Source organism: Stegostoma tigrinum, chromosome 8, assembly GCF_030684315.1.
Source record: "Stegostoma tigrinum isolate sSteTig4 chromosome 8, sSteTig4.hap1, whole genome shotgun sequence".
In the NCBI taxonomy this organism is placed as follows: domain Eukaryota; kingdom Metazoa; phylum Chordata; class Chondrichthyes; order Orectolobiformes; family Stegostomatidae; genus Stegostoma; species Stegostoma tigrinum.
In genome coordinates, this window is record NC_081361.1 from 86,096,052 (window position 1) to 86,118,490 (window position 22,439).

At 41.9% G+C, this 22,439-nt stretch overlaps 1 protein-coding gene across 7 annotated transcripts in view; it reads left to right on the forward strand.

Moving 5' to 3' along the window:
• evi5a (ecotropic viral integration site 5a) overlaps positions 1 to 22,439 on the forward strand; it is a 250,125-nt gene that overhangs the window by 41,410 nt on the left and 186,276 nt on the right. The window contains exons 1-2 of one of the 7 annotated variants that reach the window (XM_048539053.2): positions 4,400 to 4,659; positions 5,070 to 5,167. The exons of 4 other annotated variants lie outside the window; for them this stretch is intronic. Coding sequence is in view for 1 of the 3 variants with exons in the window: in XM_048539049.2 (XP_048395006.2) it covers positions 4,646 to 4,659 (14 nt within the window). In the remaining 2 variants the exon portion in view is untranslated. Of the gene's footprint in view, positions 1 to 4,395; positions 4,660 to 4,990; positions 5,168 to 22,439 lie in introns of those variants that run through there. 2 more of the 7 variants (XM_048539049.2, XM_059648078.1) reach the window with 2 other exon arrangements.

Genomic DNA, 22,439 nt, shown 5'->3' on the forward strand with positions numbered 1-22,439 from the left:
AGGAGGACAAGGCCTGTCACCCATAGCTTCACGTTGAATTCAGCAGTGAACTATCGTTCAAAGTACATAGAACTATAAGTTGGAACACTGCCCTGGAAGCAAAATATCAAATGTGAACGCCGCCACCACCACCTGTGGTGCTGTCACTGAAAGAATCCATTCTGATTTTAAACTATTATGGACACCCTTGCAGTCACCACTGACAATATTAAGACTGTGGACTCAAAACGTCTGGTCCTGGCAAAACTAAAAGAGCTGGTGGTGAGAAGGGTACAAAAGGGCTATCACAGCCAGAATTGAAATCTTTCTGGATCTGGTTGGATCAGATCACTGTAGAAGACAGCATTTTATTATAGGGAGCAAGAATGATTGTTCCTAACAAAGGTTCCCACTTGATAGTGGCTGAATTCCATCATGGGTGTCCAAAATGAAGATGTTGGTGAGAATCTGGATGTAAGTTTGCTCGCTGAGCTGGAAGATTAGTTTTCAGATGTTTCGTCACCATTCTAATTAAAATCATCAGTGAGCCTCCGACGAAGCGCTGGTGTTATGTCCCGCTTTCTATTTATCTGGTTAGGTTTCCTTGGGTGGGTGATGTCATTTCCTGTGTTGATGTCATTTCCTGTTCTTTTTCTCAGGGGATGGTAGATGGGCTCCAAATCAATGTGTTTATTGATGGAGTTCCGGTTGGAAAGCCATGCTTCCAGGAATTCTCGTGCGTGTCTCTGTTTGGCTTGTCCTAGGATGGATGTGTTGTCCCAATCAAAGTGGTGTCCTTCTTCATCTGTATGTAACGATAGGAGTGATAGTGGGTCATGTCGTTTTGTGGTTAGTTGATGTTCATGTATCCTGGTGGCTAGCTTTCTGCCAGTTTGCCCAATGTAGTGTTTGTCACAGTTCTTGCAAGGTATTTTGTGGACGACGTTCGTTTTGCTTGTCTGTATAGGGTCTTTTAAGTTCATTAGCTGCTGTTTTAGTGTGTTGGTGGGTTTGTGGGCTACCGTAATGCCAAGAGGTCCGAGTAGTCTGGCAGTCATTTTGGAAATGTCTTTGTAGGGGAGAGTGGTTATGGTTTCTGGGCCCGTTTTGTCTGTTTGTTTGGGTTTGTTGCTGAGGAATCGGCGGACTGTGTTTATAGGGTACCCATTCTTTTTGAATATGCTGTATAGGTGATTTTCTTCTGCTGTTCGTAGTTCCTTTGTGCTGCAGTGTGTGTTGGCTCGTTGGAATAATGTTCTAATGCAGCTTCGTTTGTGGGTGTTGGGATGGTTGCTCCTGTAGTTCAGTATTTGGTCCGTATGTGTTGTATGTGTACTGAACTACAGGAGCAACCATCCCAACACCCACAAACGAAGCTGCATTAGAACATTATTCCAACGAGCCACCACACACTGCAGCACAAAGGAACTACGAAGAGCAGAAGAAAATCACCAATACAGCATTTTCAAAAAGAATGGGTACCCTATAAACAGTCCGCCGATTCCTCAGCAACAAACCCAAACAAACAGACAAAACGGGCCCAGAAACCGTAACCACTCTCCCCTACGTCAAAGACATTTCCGAAATGACTGCCAGACTACTCGGACCTCTTGGCATTACGGTAGCCCACAAACCCACTAACACACTAAAACAGCAGCTAATGAACTTAAAAGACCCTATACAGACAACAAGCAAAACGAACGTCGTCCACAAAATACCTTGCAAGAACTGTGACAAACAGGCAGAAAGCTAGCCACCAGGATACATGAACATCAACTAGCCACAAAATGACATGACCCACTATCACTCCTATCCTTACATACAGATGAGGAAGGACACCACTTTGATTGGGACAACACATCCATCCTAGGACAAGCCAAACAGAGACACGCACGAGAATTCCTAGAAGCATGGCATTCCAACCGGAACTCCATCAACAAACACACTGATTTGGAGCCCATCTACCATCCCCTGAGAAAAAGAACAGGAAATGACCTCACCAACACAGGAAATGACACCACCCACCCAAGGAAACCTAACCAGATAAATAGAAAACGGGACATAACACCAGTGCTTCGTCGGAGGCTCACTGATGATTTTACTTAGAACGGTGACGAAACGTCTGAAAACAAACCTTCCAGCTCAGCGAGCAAACTTACGTCCAGAACCTCAACCTGAGCTACAAATCTTCTCAAAACCCGCTGTGTTGATGAGAAGTTATGCCTGGTGGCCAGGATTGGATACAGACACAGCTGTGTTGGTGGGGCAGTACCCAAAGTACTAACAAGAACAAAAATGACCACCAGCAGCGCGCTCTCATTTGTGAGAATGGCCAGGTAAACCCTGGACTTGGATTACATATCAACCTTTCATGAGCTCAATGTTCTTAGCCATTATGGGCGCCCACTCAAGTGATTGGACATGGATAAAGTTCATTGGTCAATCGGGGATGATGAAAGGAAAGCTCCAGGCATCTTTTACAATATATGGGCTCCTGGTAGTGCTAATCACAGAAAATGGGGCATCATTTACCAGCAGGGAATTAGAGTATTTGCTAAAGTTGAATGGTATTTGGCCTTCAGGGACAGCTTCATACCATGTGTTGTCCAATGGTCAGCAGAAAGAGCAGTCCAAGCTTTGAAGGCAGCCTTAAAGAAACAACCTACAGCCTCACTCGACACCAAACTGACGTGGTTACTATTTGATTATCAGACCACTCCTCATGCAATTCTAGGGATAGGTCCAGCAGAGTTGCTTACGTGGACAAGACTCAGCACCAGGCTAAAGCTGGTTTCCCGGACTTGGAGAGAGGGTAAAACCATTTCAGGATTGCCAGTGTCTGAAACAAGACTTCTCTAAGCGAGAGAGAGACAATTAACTTTAGGGGACGAAGTTTGTTGCTGAAACCATGGAAATGGCCTAACATGATTCAGAGGCATGGTCAGGTCCCATGATGTACAGGCTCGGGTTGGTGAGGTGGCCTAAGCAAGCATGTGGACCACATGAAAGCTGCCAACTTGCAAATGGGGCAGGAGCAAAAGATACCAGGTCTCTCAAGAACAGCCAGAAAGACTGTCAGAACCCATGGGTTCTCCCCTCTCCATATAGCATTAAAGAAACGTTAATCTGAGACGGACATGACAGATGTCACAGCCCCGATGCCTTTACTGCCTGAAGAGGATGAATTTCTTCTGAGATCCTCCAGGCATAAGATGCAAGCTGTGGCTCATTTCCAAGGCTGAGTTGGAGGAACCAGACCAAATGCAAAAACGGCCCAGGAGAGGCTACATGAAAAATAACAAACCTGTGTCTCCAGAGTTAGAGGGGAGTATATAATGATTGTTATGGGGTCAGCCAGGTAGACTGCGTAGAATGAGATTGCTGGTTGGGCTATGAATCTGGTTCAGAGAGCCCTGGCTGACAGATATAAACGGGAGCATCAGAAGTTCTGTTTGCTGAGCTGGCTCGGTGGAAGCTAGAACCAGTGTCAAATACTATGCATGTGTAAATAAAGGGTGACTTAGTGACTGGATACTGGCCTCTGGAGTTATTTCACCTTATTTGAATGACATTTCTGAACCAAATGGGCTTTTAACGGCAATTGAGAGTTGTTACATGATCACTGTTAGGCCAGCTTTTAGATTCGAGATGCTTATTGAATTTCAGTCTCACCGTCTGCCATGAGGGATTCAAACCCTAATTGCCAGAGCATTAGCTTGGGTCTCTGGATTACTAGGCCATTGACAAAACCAGTAAGCCATTGCCTCTGAAAACCAGCAAAACTTCATTCTCAGAAATTGATCATTTTAGTTTGGCTCGCCACTCACCTTTTCAGACAATGATTTCAGAATATGTTGTAAGTCCATCAAATTTCTCTTAGAAAATTGTCTCAAATCCAAATTATATTTATAAGCTATAAGATGGCCTTGATCACCAGCTGTTGTAATTGGACTCTTTGGTACTAACCAACCGCAACTCTGGAGCAAGTTGCCAACATACTAGCTTTAAAGCTGTGGTAATAAAACAACAGCCAATGTCTAGAAGTCATTCAGAATGAACTATAGTTTACTGAAGACTGGTCCCCAGTTGATGAAGGTGATCTACCTAATTGATGTTTTACCCACTATTGGTGCTTTTGGGTTTTGCTGCAGTTTATCTTTTTTATAGTAGTGTTTCCAGAGCTCTGAGCATTTATCTCCAAGAGCCTTTGTTATTACTTTGTGGTTATATACTTATTCACTTGGGCAGAGTGGTCGAGGAGGATTAGTACTGTGCATCTGCACTCTCACAGTGACTCATTCCTTCAAAAGAGTGGGAAGTGAGGAGATTGGTAGATAAAGAGAGTTTAGAAAAAAATTTTTTTGGAAATGATTCCTGGGTTTTGCTTGACCATTAAGCTAGAATAATTAGTGCAGGTATATTTAATTTTTTTTCTCTGTTTTTGTCCCTCAGTTTCCAGGTCAGATGCAACAATGCCTGAAGCAGAGTGAAGTGCACAGCATACTATTCTAAAATTATGAAACCACAGTGAGCGTTTTTCAATGTACAGAGGTTAAGGGGAGGAGACACATTTGTTTAAACTGCAGATTGAACAGGAGTTTTATTTGCTCAATCTAACTGAAGTATGTGGTAGTTGTTTTTTACATTGTGGGTATGCTGAAAAACTATGAACTTCACAAGGTAGGTTTATTTTTAGTACAAAGAATTTTCTTTTGAGAGAAAACTGGAAATTTCTGGTGTACATTTTGATGAGATGTCAGTAAGGCAAATTCCAGCAAGATGGTCAAGTTGACTGGTGTGCTTGTCCTTTTTTAGCCATAAAGATGATCACGCATGCTATTGTTAATAGAGGAGGCATTTAAATAAGTCTAATTTTAAATAGTAACATCAGTTTAACCTAATTAAACATTTGTATTTGTTTGAATTGCTTCATATTTCTTGACTTGGTGACCATTTAGCGACAAGTGATGTTTTATTCTTTTACAATTCTGTGGTTTAAAATGCTGTAACACTTGCAAAGTCGTGTGTTTTTCACTATTTGTGAATTTTTTTTCAAGTTTGTGACTAAACTTGAATTATTTTTTACTAAGGAGAAGGAACTGAAGTGAGCAGTGAGGCATACATGAAGCGAAGGAGATGAAAAGTGCTAAGGAGAAAAGTCTGTTGACAGATACTGATGGCTATTAAGGTTTGAAGTTTTTACTAGGAATAAAATACATTGCCTGCAAAATTGAAGAGTTTAAGAATGATTTGCAGGCGTGATATGTTTGAAACTGGAAGTAGCAGTGTGATGTGGTCTTTAGGGGACGGTGAGGTGAAGGAGGGAAGGAAATTACAGGGCTGCATGATGGTGCCTTAGAATTTTTGTATAATTGATTACATTATGTCTGCCTCACAGTACTCCTGCATTTAATTCTTCACATGTTGACTCGTCTGCAGGAAGGGATAGTTGTTTGGCTTGGGACTTCCACGTTCGATGGAAAACCCATTCATGATGTGTGAGGGGAAGAAGGGAATGCTTAAAATCCATGTCTGATCATGCAAAACAGCTGAAGTGACTGGAACATGGATAATTCCATTCCTTTTGTACTCTACATTGTAATATGATAATTTAATAAGCAAGGAACTACCAAGATGACCAAACCTTGGAGAAATTGTTTTTGTAGGAAGTTAATCAAGTTAATGTTTTCGACAGAATGTGTTTGGAAAAAAAAAATTGAAATTGAGGTCGTTTTGTGAAATTCTCCTTTTTGTTCCTTACTTGGGGTCATCACAGTGCTGGTTGATCTCTTTCTCCATCTCCTTCTGTCACTTATCCATTTGTCGTGCAACCTGTAATGTTTACATCTTCCTTGAACCGTTCCTTGAGATATGTCTGGTAGTTTTCATCATTATGGGTTATGTATGCTATAAGGGCTTGCCTAATCTCTTAAGCTTGCAATGCAAACTCAATGTTTGCCTCTGCAAATGATTAACAATGGGTTTGAACTGATGAGGCTGTTTTATATTTTGGCCCATGTAAGTTGATATTCAGACAAACCAGGAATCGTATATTCAAGTAAAACTTTTTCTAAACATAACATACATTTAATTAAGTTTGAACGGTGCTTTTTGATCCTATCCACTTGCGTTCAATCTAAACCTTAGTGTCACTGTGGCCACTGTATTCATTGAAAATCATGAATGCTGAGTAATATACAAAGTAATATAAATTAAGGTCCAATAACTATCTTCCACCAAGGATGGCTTGATTGATTTATTGTTTATTATCTAAATCTCAGTTGTTTTGAAATGTAGTTGGAGAGATAAGTCGTTTTGTTGCGAAGGAAAATGATATTATGAAAGATATAAGCTGAACTGAGATTTGCTCTAAGAAAAGGAGTATAATTTCAGTTTTTGGTAACAGCAAAACTCTGCATTGGAAGCAGGATTGTGCAATTTACATCAGTTTTAACAGAAAGCAAGATGTTTTGCAAAAGGAATCTTTGGTTCTGTGAGCTACTTAAATGTCTGCACTTGAAAGTAAACTAAGCAGCTCAACAATGCCGATCAAAAACGTGAGCTTTTTCACCTCCAGTTATAGTGTTTACCAAGCTAATGTCAGAACTGTGGTTGCTGCCTGTTTTAAGGTCAAGAAGTCAGTTTTTCTGCTGTGTGTGTGTGTGTGTGTAATGACAAACCCTTGCAGGCCGGGGCAAAAATGAACTTGACAGAGTAACTGTGACTTTGTTCACACATGAAGCATGGTCACTTAAGGGAAGAAAAATATTTTCATGTACTTATATTGTTGAAAATGCATAGTGTGAACGTGCATGCCGCAGTCATTTAGTTTGAAGTTTAAATTTTTCATGGAAGAATCATTGGGAGTTCTAACTGTTCCATCAGTTAAACATTTGAAGCCACTTTTATTCAATTTTGTTTTGAACGTATTTAAATTACTCAGAGGTTATTCAAACCCATGAGTGATCTTACTTTGTAGCTTACTACACTGTTAGGATAGCATTATAAAAATTCACAAGAGAACATCTGCGTGCAATGATATAGAACAGAATCAGGACATTCACCTCTTCCAGCTTCTCCTGTACAGGATTACATAGAAGATGCAATGCAGCAACAGGCTATTTGGGTCCAACTGGTGTTTTGTACTCCTCTCAAGCCACCTTCCATTTTAGCTGGATTTAAAGCTGTCATCATACCCGACTTCCCCCTCACTCTTGTACTGGTCTAGCTTGCTTCCCTTCAAACAGCCTCTGTGGTAATGAGTCCTACATTCTCTCAATTCTTTGGATAAAGATGTTTCCTTCTGAATTCCCTGTTGGATTTCTTGATCGCCATCTTCTGTTGATGGCTGCTAGTTATGCTCTGAGCACCAAGAGGAAGCACTATTGCTGTATCCACTCTCTTAAAACCTTTCCCAATTTTAATGACCTCCGGTTGGTCTTGCCTTAGCATTTGCTTTTGAAAAGAAAAGAGGCCCGTTGTGCCAGTCCTTTCCCAAAAGGTATATCCATGCACTTCTTTCTTTTATCCCTGTCAGTGATCTCAGGGCTGTCTCCATTGTTCCTTTTATTCTTTTTATGGCATGAAACCCAGAACTGCATTTGAAGTGCAGTGTTCGAAACATGGTTCTTCCATGTGGTGTGATTCTTAACTCTATCTACCTGTTTTAGCCTCTTATCTGGCAAAAAATATCATTAATCTCAAATTTAAAGTTAACAAAAAAATCAATTAATTCTACAATAGACTACTATTGCTTTTTGTGGGATAGAGTTGCATTCTTCTACCACCCTTTCATGTCGACGCATTTCCTGCCTTCTCTCCCAAATAGCCTGACTGTAACAAAGTTTATGTCCCTCTGACCTAGATTCCATCTCCTGACGAAAAAGAATCTTCACCATAATAATTCCTTTCAAAATCTAAAATCCTCAAATCACCTTTAATCCCCTGCATTCAAGAGAATAATGAGTATGTTGCACCGTGGCTCCTCGTAATTCATGTAGTAACATTCTGGTGAATTTGTACTGTGCTTCTTTCAAGGTTATCATGTGCTTTCTATAGTTCAGTGCTGAGAACCATACATCACCACAGTTGATGGATTTGTATAACCGAAGTGCAACTTTCCCTTTTTTTGTTTAAGTTGTTGTTTTAAATGCTAAAGTTTCATTTGCCTTTTGTCTTCGTTTATACGTTTTAGTCTTCCGTGTTAATGGGCTCTGTGTTTTTGGACATCTGCTAGAATTTTGTCCTCGAATTAACTCTTGGATATTCATTTTGATCCAGAAAATACGGTCATGTTTGCCCATGTTGAAATCCATCTGCCTCAATCAATTATTTTCTTTGTAGTTTTGCGCTGTAATTATTTTATCATAGAATCATAGAATCTCTAAAGTGTGGCCCAACGAGTCCACACCAAACATCAGAGCACCCCTCGTCACCCACCTAATCCACACATCCCTGAACACTATGGGCAATTTAGCATAGCCAGTTCACCTAACCTGCACATTTTTGGACTGAGAGAGGAAACCGGAGCTCCTGGAGGAAACCCATGTAGACCCGGAGAGAATGTGCATTCTCCACACAGACAGTCGCCCGAGGCCGAAATTGAACTTTGGTCCCTGGTGCTGTGAGGTAGAAGTGCTGACCACTGAGCCACAATGCAACCCTCTTATGCTGCTTAACTATTTAGTATACAAATAATCTTTGTGCTATCAGCAAACTTGGGTTTATATGACTGTCTTGTGTAATCTAGGGCATTAAATATAAGGAATGGCTAATTCCCCGAGTGCAAATCATTATGGAACACATTATGAATCATCACCTTCAAAAGCAAGTAGAACAAGAACAAAGAACAAAGAAAATTACAGCACAGGAACAAGCCCTTCGGCCCTCCAAGCCTGCGCTGATCCAGATCCTCTATCAAAACCTGTTGCCTGTTTTCCAAGGATCTGTATCCCTCTGTTCCCTGCCCATTCATGTATCTGCCTAGATACATCTTAAATGATGCTATCGTGCCCGCCTGTACCACTACCGCTGGCAATGCATTCCAGGCACCCACCACCCGCTGCGTAAAGAATTTTCCACACACATCTCCCTTAAACTTTTCCCCCTCCGACCTTTAAATAGTGACCCCTAGTAATTGAGTCCCCCACTCTTGGGGGGTGGGGCGGGGGGGAAGCTTCTTGCTATATCTCATGATTTGGTAGACCTCAATCAGGTGTCCCTCAACCTCCATCTTTCTAGTGTAAATAATCCTAATCTACTCAACCTTTTCTCGTAGCTAGCACCCTCCAAACCAGGCAACATCCTGGTGAACCTCCTCTGCACCCTCTCAAAAGCATCCACATCCTTTTTGTAGTGTGGCGCAAAACTACAAAGAAAATAATTGATTGAGGCAGATGGATTTCAACATGGGCACAGAACTGTTCGCCGTATTCCAAATGTGGTCGAACCATTGTCCTATACAACTGTGACATGACCTGCCAACTTTATGGGTGGCACGGTGGCTCAGTGGTTACCACTGCTGCCTCACAGCACCAGGGACCGGGTTTGATTCTAGCCTCGGGTGACTGTCTGTGTGGAGTTTGCACATTCTCCCCGTGTCTGCATGGGTTTCCTCCCACAGTCCAAAGATGCGCAGGCTCGGTGGATCAGCCATGCTAAATTGCCCATAGTGTTCAGGGGTGTGTGGGTGATAGGATGATGGGTCTGGGTGGGATGCCTCAAGGGGAGGTGTGGCCTTGTTGGGCCAAAGGACCTGTTTCCATACTGAAGGGAATCTAATCTAATCTAAACTCTTGTACTCTATACACCGTCTGATGAATGAAAGCATGCCACATGCCGCCTTGACCACTCTCTTCACCTGCGTTGCCACCTTCAGGGTACAATGGACCTGAACGCACCGATCTCTCTGTGCATCAGTTTTCTTCAAGGCTTTTCCATTTACCACAGCTTGTTAGTCTTTTATCGCCTTTTATCGCTACTGTTCTTCCAAACTTTTCTGTTTTGAGAGTTTATAAAATAATTCTGGAACAATGCTGAAATAACTCCATGGAGGCTGGTCTCATGTCACCAAGTAACCCTTTATTTAACCATGCACTGTACATGGACTCTCCCCAGCTAGTTCAGAGCCAGTCCCTAGATTTGAGGTGACTCCCTTACAGTGATAATGGGAACTGCAGATGCTGGTGTGATAACAAGATAACAAGTGTGGAGCTGGATGAACACAGCAGGCCAAGCAGCATCTCAGGAGCACAAAAGCTGACGTTTCGGGCCCAGACAGGGGAATGGGAAGAGGGAACTGGAATGAATAGGGAGAGAGGGGGAGGCAGACCGAAGATGGAGAGAAAACAAGATAGGTAGAGAGGACAGTATAGGTGAGGAGGTAGGGAGGGGATAAGTCAGTCCAGGGAAGATGGACAGTTCAAGGATGCGGGATGAGGTGGTAGGTAGGAAATGGAGCTGCAGCTTGAGGTGGGAGGAAGGGATGGGTGAGAGGAAGAACAGGTTAGGGAAGCGGAGACAGGCTGGGCTGGTTTTGGGATGCAGTGGGAGGGGACGAGACGAGCTGGGCTGATTTTGTGATGCAGTGGGAGGAGGGGAGATTTTGAAGCTTGTGAAGCCCACACTGATACCATTGGGCTGCACGGTTCCCAAGCGGAATATGAGTTGCTGTTCCTGCAACCTTTGGGTGGCATCATTGTGGCACTGCAGGAGGCCCATGATGGACATGTCGTCTGAGGAATAGGAGGGGGAGTTGAAATGGTTCACAACTGGGAGGTGCAGTTGTTTGTTGCGAACCCAGCGGAGGTGTTCTGCAAAGCGGTCCCCAAGCCTCCACTTGGTTTCCCCAATGTAGAGGAAGCCACACCGGGTGCCATAGATACAATATACCACATTGACAGATGTGCAGGTGAACATCTTGATATGGAAGGTCATCTTGGGGCCTGGGATGGGGGTGAGGGAGGAGGTGTGGGGGCAAGTGTAGCATTTCTTGCGGTTTCAGGGGAAGGTGCTGGGTGTGGTGGGGTTGGAGGGGAGTGTGGAGCGGACAAGGGAGTCACGGAGAGAGTGGTCTCTCCAGAAGGCAGACAAAGGTGGGGATGGAAAAATAGCTTGGGTGGTGGGGTCGGATTGTAGATGGCGGAAGTGTCGGAGGATGATATGTTGTATCCGGAGGTTGGTGAGGTGGTATGTGAGAACAAGGGGATCCTCTTTGGGCGGTTGTGGCGGGGGCGGGGTGTGAGGGATGTGTTGCGGGAGACGCGGTCAAGGGCGTTCTCGACCACTGCGGGGGGAAAGTTGCAGTCCTTGAAGAACTTGGACATCTGGGATGTGCGGGAATGGAATGCCTCATCCTGGGAGCAGATGCGGTGGAGGCGGAGGAATTGGGAATACGGGATGGAATTTTTGCAGGATGGTGGGTGGGAGGAGGTGTATTCTAGGTAGCTGTGGGAGTCAGTGGGCTTGAAATGGACATCAGTTTCTAGCTGGTTACTTGAGATGGAGACTGAGAGGTCCAGGAAGGTGAGGGATGTGTTGGAGATGGCCCAGGTGAACTTGAGGTTGGGGTGGAAGGTGCCCACCCTTGTCTGCCTTCCGGAGAGACCACTCTCTCCGCGACTCCCTTGTCTGCTCCACACTCCCCTCCAACCCCACCACACCCGGCACCTTCCCCTCCAACCGCAGGAAGTGCTACACTTGCCCCCACACCACCTACCTCACCCCTATCCCAGGCCCCAAGATGACCTTCCATATCAAGCAGATGTTCACCTGCACATCTGCCAATGTGGTATATTGTATCCATTGCACCTGGTGTGGCTACCTCTACATTGGGAAAACCAAGCGGAGGCTTGGGGACCGCTTTGCAGAACACCTCTGCTCGGTTCGCCACAAACAACTGCACCTCCCAGTCGCGAGCCATTTCAACTCCCCCTCCCATTCCTCAGATGACATGTCCGTCATGGGCCTCCTGCAGTGCCACAATGATGCCACCCGAAGGTTGCAGGAACAGCAACTCATATTCCGCTTAGGAACGCTGCAGCCCGATGGTATCAATGTAGACTTCACAAGCTTCAAAATCCCCCCTTCCCCCACTGCATCCCAAAACCAGCCCAGCCTGTCTCCGCTTCCCTAACCTGTTTTTCCTCTCACCCATCCCTTCCTCCCACTTCAAGCTGTAGCTCCATTTCCTACCTACCACCTCATCCCACCTCCTTGAACTGTCCATCTTCCCTGGACTGACCTATCCCCTCCCTACCTCCTCACCTATACTCTCCTCTCTACCTAACTTGTTTTCTCTCCATCTTCGGTCCGCCTCCTCCTCTCTCCCTATTCATTCCAATTCCGTCTCCCCATCCCCCTCTCTGATGAAGGGTCTGGGACCGAAACGTCACTTTTGTGCTCCTGAGATGCTGCTTGGCCTGCTGTGTTCATCCAGCTCCACACTTTTGACTCCCTTACACTTTTGTTTATCACTGTCAGCCAGGACTCCCCAGTTGACCCGGGGTAACAACCCCAGTCAGGGAACTCATTAAGTGAGATCCACCTGGTACTCTTTCCAATCACTAAAATTGCTAATAGTCTTTCTGTAGTTTTATGTTCTGGCAACATGAGGCACTTTAATTTGAAACCTTGCGAAGAGTTGGTCCAAAAACATTGACAACTTCAGCTGAAGTTGTCACAGTTTGAAATGAAAGCCATTCTCTGAAGTAATCCAAGAATAGCTTAAAAACAGATTTCTTGAATGTTATATTTCTGTGACTGCACCTTCTCTAATTCCTTTGGCAGAGTTGTCTTGCTTATCTAGTGTTCAGAATCTGAGAGTGGACTTGAGCAGAATTTTTTTTGTTCAAGTTCCTGACAATACACATATAAGCTAATTGTAAAAAAGCACTAACAATGTAGCTAAGTTTGCCTGAATTATAGAAACGATATGAATGCCTTCTGTTAGTGTACTCTGTTAACCGTACACTGATGTCATGGTATACCAGGCTATGGGTCGTGTTGGAAAATGGACATGCGAATAGTCAGGTGATTGTTCTTGATTGGCATGTACTCAATAGACCTTTATCTGTGCTGCAGACCTCTGTGACTCTCTCTCTCTCTCTGGGTAATTTTTCTAGTAAGTACTTAAGGTCTGATGAAGACTCTACTACCTGGCCTGTTGAATGTCCAGCATAAGTTCTTTTTTTTTTGTCAGTAAATAAGATTTTCAAGAAAGTTCCTGGTGAGAAGAGAGATAACCAGGTGGAGAGCTAGATGAACACAGCAGGCCAAGCAGCATCATCGGAGCTTCAAAACGTTCGTGATTAAATTAGGTGTTTCAGAGAAAGGGTTTGGACATTTCACAGCCTGTTTCTGAATTAAAATAAATAATTGGTTTTGGCACCATTTCCATCCAGTTCTATGATATCGCTGCAGAGTACCCAGTCCAAAAATGTTTTAAAAATTAAAGTTTAAAAAATGCAATATGAAACAAAATGTAGATCCCTGTTTATAAATAAACTGCAGAGAAGGTATTTTTTTTAAAAAAAGGTCTCATGGCTGTATTTGAAAGAGAGAAAGACTTGCTTTTATAGAATGCCATGAAAGTGTTTTTCTATTAATTTTTCTATTAGCTAACAACTTAATTCAATTATCTGGTAAACTATTTATTTGCTGTTTGTGGAATTTTTTGTAAATTTGCTGCTGCTTACTATGTTGCAATGGTGACGACACTTCAAAAATACCCTGCTGTCTACAGAAAGCTTTGGGACATCTCAAAGGTGTGAATCTGTAGTTATATAATTACAACATCCTTTTACTGGAGAAGTGACAGTGTGAATCGTGATTAGTCTGGCTTTAAAGTGTTTGAAGCTGAATAAATTTGCACCTTGTGTTTTGCATGGAATAAGTTGGGTCCTAGGCTGGCAGTGTAAACAAATTTCACTAAATTATGAAATTGGTAAAGGGATTAGAATAGTTCCTTTCTATTTCTGAGCTGCATAAAGTGAAAAAGGAGAACATGTTATAGCTGGCAGGAAAATGATGACTAAAATACATTAGCACTTTTTAAAAATCCTTTTGTGGCGTGTGTATATCATTGGTTGGCTAACATTTATTGTCTTTCCATTATTGTCCTTGAGAAGGTGGTGGTGAGCTGCATACAAGAGCTACTGCAGTCCTGTTGTATGTCAAGTATTCATAATTGTAATAAACTATTCCTGAAAATTTCAATGTGATGTTTTCTCCTAGATGTAATAAAATATCCTGCTATCAATATTTCATGCATCCTGTTCAATCGGTTTTCATTTAACTTCTTTTTCTGTAATGTTACAAATCATGAAACCTACCTGGTCATTGTCATGGTATTAAGTTACTTTTTAAGTAAAGAATATTAATAACTTTAAGTCTTTGTTCAGATAATTTTGATATATCAAGTTGGTCATTTCTTTATCTTGTGGTATCAAGGTAGAATGATGACTCATGTACCATCGTCTAAGTTTATCTGTTGGGGTAATCTACAGTTTGAAATAGTTTGGGTTGTTCCATTTTCTGAGACAAAAACAGAAATTGCTGGAAAAGCTCAGCAGGTCTGGTAGAAATCGGAGTTCATATTTTAGTTCAGGTAAACAGGTTCTGTGGAAGTGTCAGTCGATCCAAAATGTTAACTCTGATTTCTGTCTGCAGATGTTGCCAGACCGAAGAGCTTTTCCAGCAATTTTTATTTTGGTCTCGGATTTACAGCATCCACAGTTAGTTCGGCTTTTATTCCATCTTCTGGTTGTATTATCGAAATACTGAGGTTGAGATTTATTGAGATTGAGGATCTAATCATGGTGCAGTGTACTTGTCTGTAAATGCAGATATTTGAATATTGACCCAGAATCATGTTTTAAGTCCACGCTGAAGCAGCTCCCCATTCCCGTGGTTGAATGGATTGACAACATTTTGCTAGATTCTAAATATTATTGGGGAGGTGACTGCAACGTGGGTGGGAGGAAGAAAAAGGAAGCAAAGAAGTAAGTTCATTGGGGAGTGGGCGTTTAAGGAAGAGACAGCTGTGAGGTCATGGGAAGTTGGAGGAGGAGGTGACATGACAATGTGGTGTTGGAGAAGGATGCCCTGAAAGGGGGAGAGAATAAAGGAGAGAGAAACAGTCAATAAACAAATACTCATCTAACCAGAAACCTGGGAAAACTCAGATAATTCCTTGTAAATAAATATGGAATCTCTAGTCTAAAACTGCATAAATTCAGGAGCAGCAGGGTAAGACATAATGAAACACTGTTGGTTATAAAATTTAGAAATTGACGATATGAGAAGCAGTGAAGAATAGTAGTTGCCTGATTTAAAATGTTCTAATTTAATCGTATGCAACAGAATTGCATTAGTTGTGACCTCACTAACCTGTTGAGGGTATGTTTTGGGTGATAACTTGTGTTTTGAAGTGTGTGCCAGTCATTTTGCGATTAAAAGAGAACTTTTGACAACTTATGTCTGTTGTCTTGTGCCAATTTAAATACTGATTAGTAGAGGTGTTGTGGTAATGTCACAGGGACTGCCAACCCAGAACTTGATGCTAATGTTCTGAGGAAATAGGTTCAAATCTCTTGAGGGCTGATGGTGAAATTTTGAATTCACTAAAATTTTGGAATTTAAAATCAGCCTAATGGCAATCATGTAACCATTGATTGTTGTAAACACCCGTTTGATTCACTCATATCCTTCAAGGTAGGAAGTTTGCTACCTTCACCTGGTCTAGCTGACATATGACTCCAGAGCCATAGCAATGTGACAGATTCTTATCTGTCATCTGAAATAGCTGAACAATTACTCACCACTGGCATAAGTTGTTGGAGAAGATTCACAGGGACAGGATTTACTTGCATTTGAAAAGGCATGGTTTCATTAGGGATAGTCAGCATGGCATTGCACTGTGTAAATCATGTCTCACTAACTTGAGTTTTCTGAAGCGATGACAAAAAAGATGAATGGTGCAGTGGTAGCCGTTGACACAGCAGGGGTCACTGGACCCAAAATGTAAGCTATATATTTTTTTTTCTTCACAGATGCTGCCAGACCTGCTGAGTTTTTCCAGCAACTTTGTTTTTGTTCCAGACAGTTAGCACCTGCAATTCTTTCGCTTTTTATTTTGTTGATTATATAGACTTGAGCAAAATGTGCAAAAGGTTCCACATGGTAGACTGGTGAGTAAAATTAACTCATGTGAAATTCAGTGAATGCTAGCCAGTTGGATACAAAATTGGCTTGAAAGTGGCAGACATAGGACGGTGGTGGAGGCCTCTGACCAGTGGTATGCCCCAAGGATCAGTGTTGGCTCCACTGCTTTTCATCATTTGTATAAATTAATGCATGTGAGTATAGAATACATGGTTAGTAAGTTATACCAAAATAGGTGGTGTAGTAAACAGTGAAGAAGATTATCTCAGTGCACAACAGGACCTTGATCTGATGGGCCAGTGGGCTGAGGGGTGGCAGATGGCACATAAATGTAAAGTGATGCACTTTGCTAAGGCAAACCAGGGCAGGACTTAAACACTTAATGGTGAGGCCGTGGGGAGTGTTGCCGAACAAAAAGACTTAGCGGTGCAGGCACATACTTCCTTGAAAGTGTTCGCTGGTAGACAGGCTGGTAAAGAAGACATTTAGCATGCTTGCCTTCATTGGTCATGTCATCCCAACTTCAAATTCAATGGTATGTTACGGCTGCATAGGACATTGGTGAGGCCACTTCGAGAGTAGTGAGTACAATTCTGGTTGCCATTCTGTAGGAAGGATATTGTTAAACTTGAGAGGGTGCAGAAAAGATGTACAAGGAAATTGCTGGGTTTGGAGGATTTGATTTATGCAGAAAGGCTGAATAGGCTATCAAATTCTATCAAATAATCTTTCTGCTCTGCATGTTTTGATATTTTTAAGTTCTTTCATTTTGGCTTATATATAGCTTTACAGAGTCTGGTGGAATGCAGAACTGAGGTTTGTGATTGGGAAAGGATGGACTGCTGAGTTGTGGTTTTTAGTCCAAGTAAACTCAGTTGTGACAAAAATAAAATAGGTAGAGGGTGAGAGTGGCAATTATCCTTGAGGAATGGATCACCACCAGTAACACAACAAACTTAATCCGTCCTTAGAAAGGAACTCATATGAACCAATTCCACTACTTATCATTCATACTATGTCACAATGTCATCACATCTGGAAATTTCATCGCCTCCTTACAGGTACATTTATTTTGCATTTATCCCAGCTAATATCACATTGCCAAGAAATGTTGCTTGCATCAGATTATCTAAGTGGCTTTACCATCCAAGATACAAAGAGCACTTTTTCATTTTTAATAGCTGGTGGGGCTGCTGTTACCTGGTTTCACTTTTAACTACCTTAACTACAGCAGGTTTATTGCAAAAGGGCTCTCACCCTACTCCTGTGCTGTACCTTCAAATCCCCCAAGGCTCACTCCATGCCTCCCACTTTACTTTCCATCAATATGCTGTCCTCTGTCAATAGCATCCAAGAGTGCACCATTAGTTTTCAGATATGTGCTGATGATCCCTAACTTCATCTCTCCACCGCTTCCCTTGATAGTTCTGCATTACTCGATTTTTAGACTGCTTAGGCATAAAGACTGACTTCCAGTACTGAATGAGCAGAGTTCGCCTTCAATTAAATGTTAGAAAAGCAAGCTTTTTTATTTTTGTTTGCTATTCCAAATTCTATTTCCTTTCAACTGATCACTCCTTTCCCTGCAAAAATGAAATTGAACTGGTCTGATCACAGTCTGAGTGTAACGTTTGACCCTGAGATGGACCTCCATACGGCCAAATGCCTGATCACTAAACTTGTAACATTTCAAAATATCTCTTTAGCATAGTTCACTTTACGATACCGTAATCTCATTTAACCACTGATTAGACTTGCATCCTGTTACTACAGATCCTGTGTAGTACTGTACAGTTTATAGTTTAACATATTACATTTGATTGAATTGTTTATGAAATATAGTCACTGTTAATAACTTCAGTTTGGGGAATTCCATGGCGCAAATTTCAATGCCATTCCACCTTGGCAAATTTAATTGTAAAGTTAGATTGTGCACCTACTGGTGAATAGAAAGGTTCTGAAGCCTAAAATATACATTATGGTTACTGTCATGTGACGTAGAGAAGGTTTCACATGAAAGAAGGCATGTACGTGGGAGCAGTAACATAGTGAATAATGTTACTGGAAGATAATCTAGATGTCCAGTTAATGGTTCATGAGTTTGAATTCAACCGGAGCAACAAGAAAATTTAAATCCAGCAGTATATCCACAGTAAAATCTAGTCACAGAATCGATGATTGCGACCTCCAGTCAAGAGAGAATTGTCCTGGAAGTTCTCAATGCTTTTCTCTGGACTCCAAATACGAGAAACAAAACCTCCTGCTATTACCACCTGTCACTTGCCTTCAACTTCTAAATCAGCATTCTTTCTTGTTGAACACCACACGGAAGAGGCACTGAGGTTAGCAAGGGTACAGAATATATATCATGATCGTCAAACCTGGTTCAAAGAGCTGTGCAGCAGAGCATTCCAACAGCGGCACCATACATACTTGAAGATAAAATACAAACGTTTTGAAGCTGCAGAACCAGGACCATATGTATGGGAATGGTTCAAAATCTGATAAAAGGTCTGCACCCCTACCACATCCAGTTGAGAATGTTGGTTAATGGTCCATTACACAAAGGAGGCACTCATCAAATATTCTGGTCATCGATGATGGGGAGTCTAACATACCGGTGTAGCAGGCAAGACAGAAGGATTTGCAACTATTTGAGCCAGAAGAGCCAAATGGGTGATCTTTTGGCCTCTTTTACAAGTGACATAGATTACAAAAGTAAGGAAGTTCTGATATGTCTTTATGAAATGGAATTTTCGCTTTTGTTGCTAAGGGGATTGAATATGAAACTAGAGAAGTGTTTCTACAACAATACAAGGCATTAGTGAGACCACACCTGGAGTATTGCAAGCAGTTTTGGTTCCTTTACTTGAGAAGAAATATAGTTGCATTAGAGGCAGTTTGAAAGAGATTAATTAGATTGGTTCTGCATTATGAAGAGAGATTGAATAGGTTAGACGGTTATTCTCTTGAGTTTAGAAGAATGAGGAGATGGAATTGAGGTATATAAGATGCCAATGAGGCTAAACAAAGTAGATGTGGAGAGGATTTTTCCTCTCTGGAGCAATCTAAATTGACAAGTTATAGTTTTAGCATAAAGGGTAGCAGATTTGAGGCATATGAGAAATTACTGTCAAAGGGTTGTGAATCTATTGTCAGTCACTACCCCAAGTGTACTGTGGATGCTGGGACATTGTGTAAATTTATGGATGAGAGAGACAGATTTTCAATTAGTAAAGAGCTGAAGTCTTATGGAGAATGGACAGGAAAGTGGAATTAAGGCCAAGATGAAATCAGCCAAGATGGTTTAAAGTGGTGAAGCAGCCTCAGGTCTGAACTGCCTACTCTTGCTCCTATTACATGTGTTCTTATGAACACCTTTGGTGAGACCATGCTTGTGTCTTATGCAGTTTTGATCTGTTTATCTATGTAAAGGTATACTTTGTTAGTGGGATGGAGGGATTGTCCTATGAAGAAAGGTTAAAAGATTGAGTCTATTTTCTTTGGAGTTTGGAAGGGTGAGAGGTAATCTCATTCAAAATCAAACATCTTCCATGCATTGACATAGTAGCTGAAGCAAAGATGTTTCTCCTTGCTGGGGCTCTAAAACAAGGGGACTGTCTCTGTGAAGGGACAAGGCCATTTAGTACAGAGATGAGGAATTTCTGCACTCGGAGGATTGTGCACTTTGGAATAATCTTCCCCAGGAAGCTACTGAAATTCAGTCATTGAGTATGTTCAGTACTGTGATTGCTAGATCTTCAAATATTCAAAACATCAAGATATCATGCCTCACTGGAGTAGCAGTCTGGAAATCTCACCTTGCTGTTCCTGGTGTTGATAAAAAAAAGTTAAAGATTTTATCAAAATACACAAGTTCTCCCATTTACCTGTCTGTCCAGACCCAAGTGAACAGACGACAAACCAGGTTTCTATGCCGAATAGGAATTGCTATTTATCACAAATAAATAAATAGACTCCAGCTACAGGTAAACAAGAATGAACTGTTGACTTCTACCTCAACTAGTTTAAAATGTTAATTCCCCTCCCCCCCCCCCCCCGCCCAGGAAACTCTTCCTCATGCACATGTAGAGACGCAGATGGACCAAATAAACATGGGTGTTATGGGTAGAGGGTAAATCTAAGAAGTCTGTTCTATGACCCTGGTTATAAAGCAGAGGTTGACCCTGTTAGCTTTGTCCTGGATAGCCATTACGTCTGGGGCTTTGTCCAGTTGTCACCTTTTTATACCCTTGATGGCATATATCAATATTTCTTACAATATGATTGGTCCAATGCTTTCAAAACCATCAGATTTAAATTTAATTGGTTTTTCATATCTAAGTGCTTGATTCAAATTGATTGGCTAATTCAAAAGCATGTTGTCTTGGTTAAAAACTGCTGCTTGGCCTGCTACCTGTGTGGTGTTTTGATGGAATTATTCTAGTTTGTGTTCTGTCTTTGTATTGGCAAATTTTCAAGGTGCTGCTCACAGACATCCATTTTAAATCTTCAAGCATAGAAAAAACACATCTTTCGAAGGGACCACACAATCCTTGTCTCCCCTAGCATTTTACAAGCACTGAATTCTAACTAGGGTGTTGTGAAGTTGGGTAGAGTACTTGTGGATTGGAGGGAGGAAGTTAGAATTGAGTGTTGGTAAAGTGCTTGGGGAGAAAAGGATTGTGGGGTCCCTTTGAAAGATGTGTTTTTTCTATGCTTGAAGATTTAAAATGGATGTCTGTGAGCAGCACCTTGACAATTTGCCAATACAAGGAGAGCACCCAAACTGGAATATTTCTATCGAAACACCATACAGGTAGCAGACTGCACCATTTATGGGTAAATTTGAGAATTTGGAATTGTTCTCCTTTGGGAACGTTGGTAAATTTGAAAATAGTGTCCAGAATCGTGGGTGGCATAAACATGGAGGTGATGAAATTGTTCTTTTTGGCAGAAGCACTGGGAATTAGAGGGGACACATTTAGTAATTAGCAAAAGAATACTGGTGATGTGAGGAAAAATATTTATGCAGAGTGTGACAGATTCAATAGTAAATGAGAAAAGGAAGGGAAGGGAAACTGAGTGGAGAAGATTTTGCAGGTCTGTAGGGAAAAGTTAAGGAGTGGAACCAAAGTGATAGTACTGTCCAGATTACGACCTGAGCCATAAGCAAATTGGCACAGGGTCAACAAGATTAAAAATGTGTCTCAAAGATTATTGTAGGAGAAACGGGATCTAACTCATAAGACATTGGTACCACTACTGGGGATGGAGGGAGCTGTTCAAATGGGATGGGCTCCACTTGAACCATGCTGGGACTCCATGACGAATTAGAAAACTTTAGGCTTTGAACAAAATAGTTGGGAAGTGGGTTCAGTTGCATGGAAAATTATTGAAAATGTTAAAGAGGACGATTTCAGCAGAGGTTATTAAAGTTTCCAGAACAAATAATTGGACAGATTATGGAAGGGGCCAGGCATCCAACTTTAGGCATAGCAGATCAGGGGAAAACTATGAGAAGAGTGGCAGTCAATGCAAGACCGAGGGGCTGCACTTAAGTGCACACAGTATACGAAACAAGGTAACTTAGCTTGTAGCACTTATTGTACCTGCCAGTTTCAATGTTGTGGGTATCACAGAGACATGGCTGCAAGTGGAGTCGGTGCTGGGAACTGAATATCCAAGGATACACATCCTATTGAAAGGGCAGGCAGATGGGCACCCTCTCACCATAATCCTCAATTCCTTTACTATTAAGATTTTTTAACTTTTTAACCATGTTCAATGAGGAAGCCTAAGCTACTTTTAGTGAAGAAGACACCTCCAACTCTTCTAAACTCTAGTAGATACGAACCCAGCCTGTTCAACCTTTCCTAATAAGACAATCCTCTCATTCCACCAGTCAGCTGAACCTTCTCCCAACTGCCTCAGACACATATATATAAGAACATAGGAACAGGACTTTGAGCCCCACAAGTCTGTTTTGCCATTTAGTGAGAGCATGGCTGATCTATGGCCTAACTCTATATACCTGCCTTTGGCCACATCACTTAATTTTGTGTTAATCAAAGGTATTACCTGTCTCAGATTTAAAACCAACTTGCATCCTTTCTTCGTTAAATAAGATGGCCAGACTTATGCACAGTACTTGAGATGCAGTCTCACCAGTCCACTATTCAGTTGGAAGTATAGTTTCTCTACTCTTTTGTATTCAGTTCCCATTGCCATACGTCACAACACCCTGGCTTTCCTAGTCAGTAGCTGTACCAATCTGTGCTACCATCTCCCCTATATGG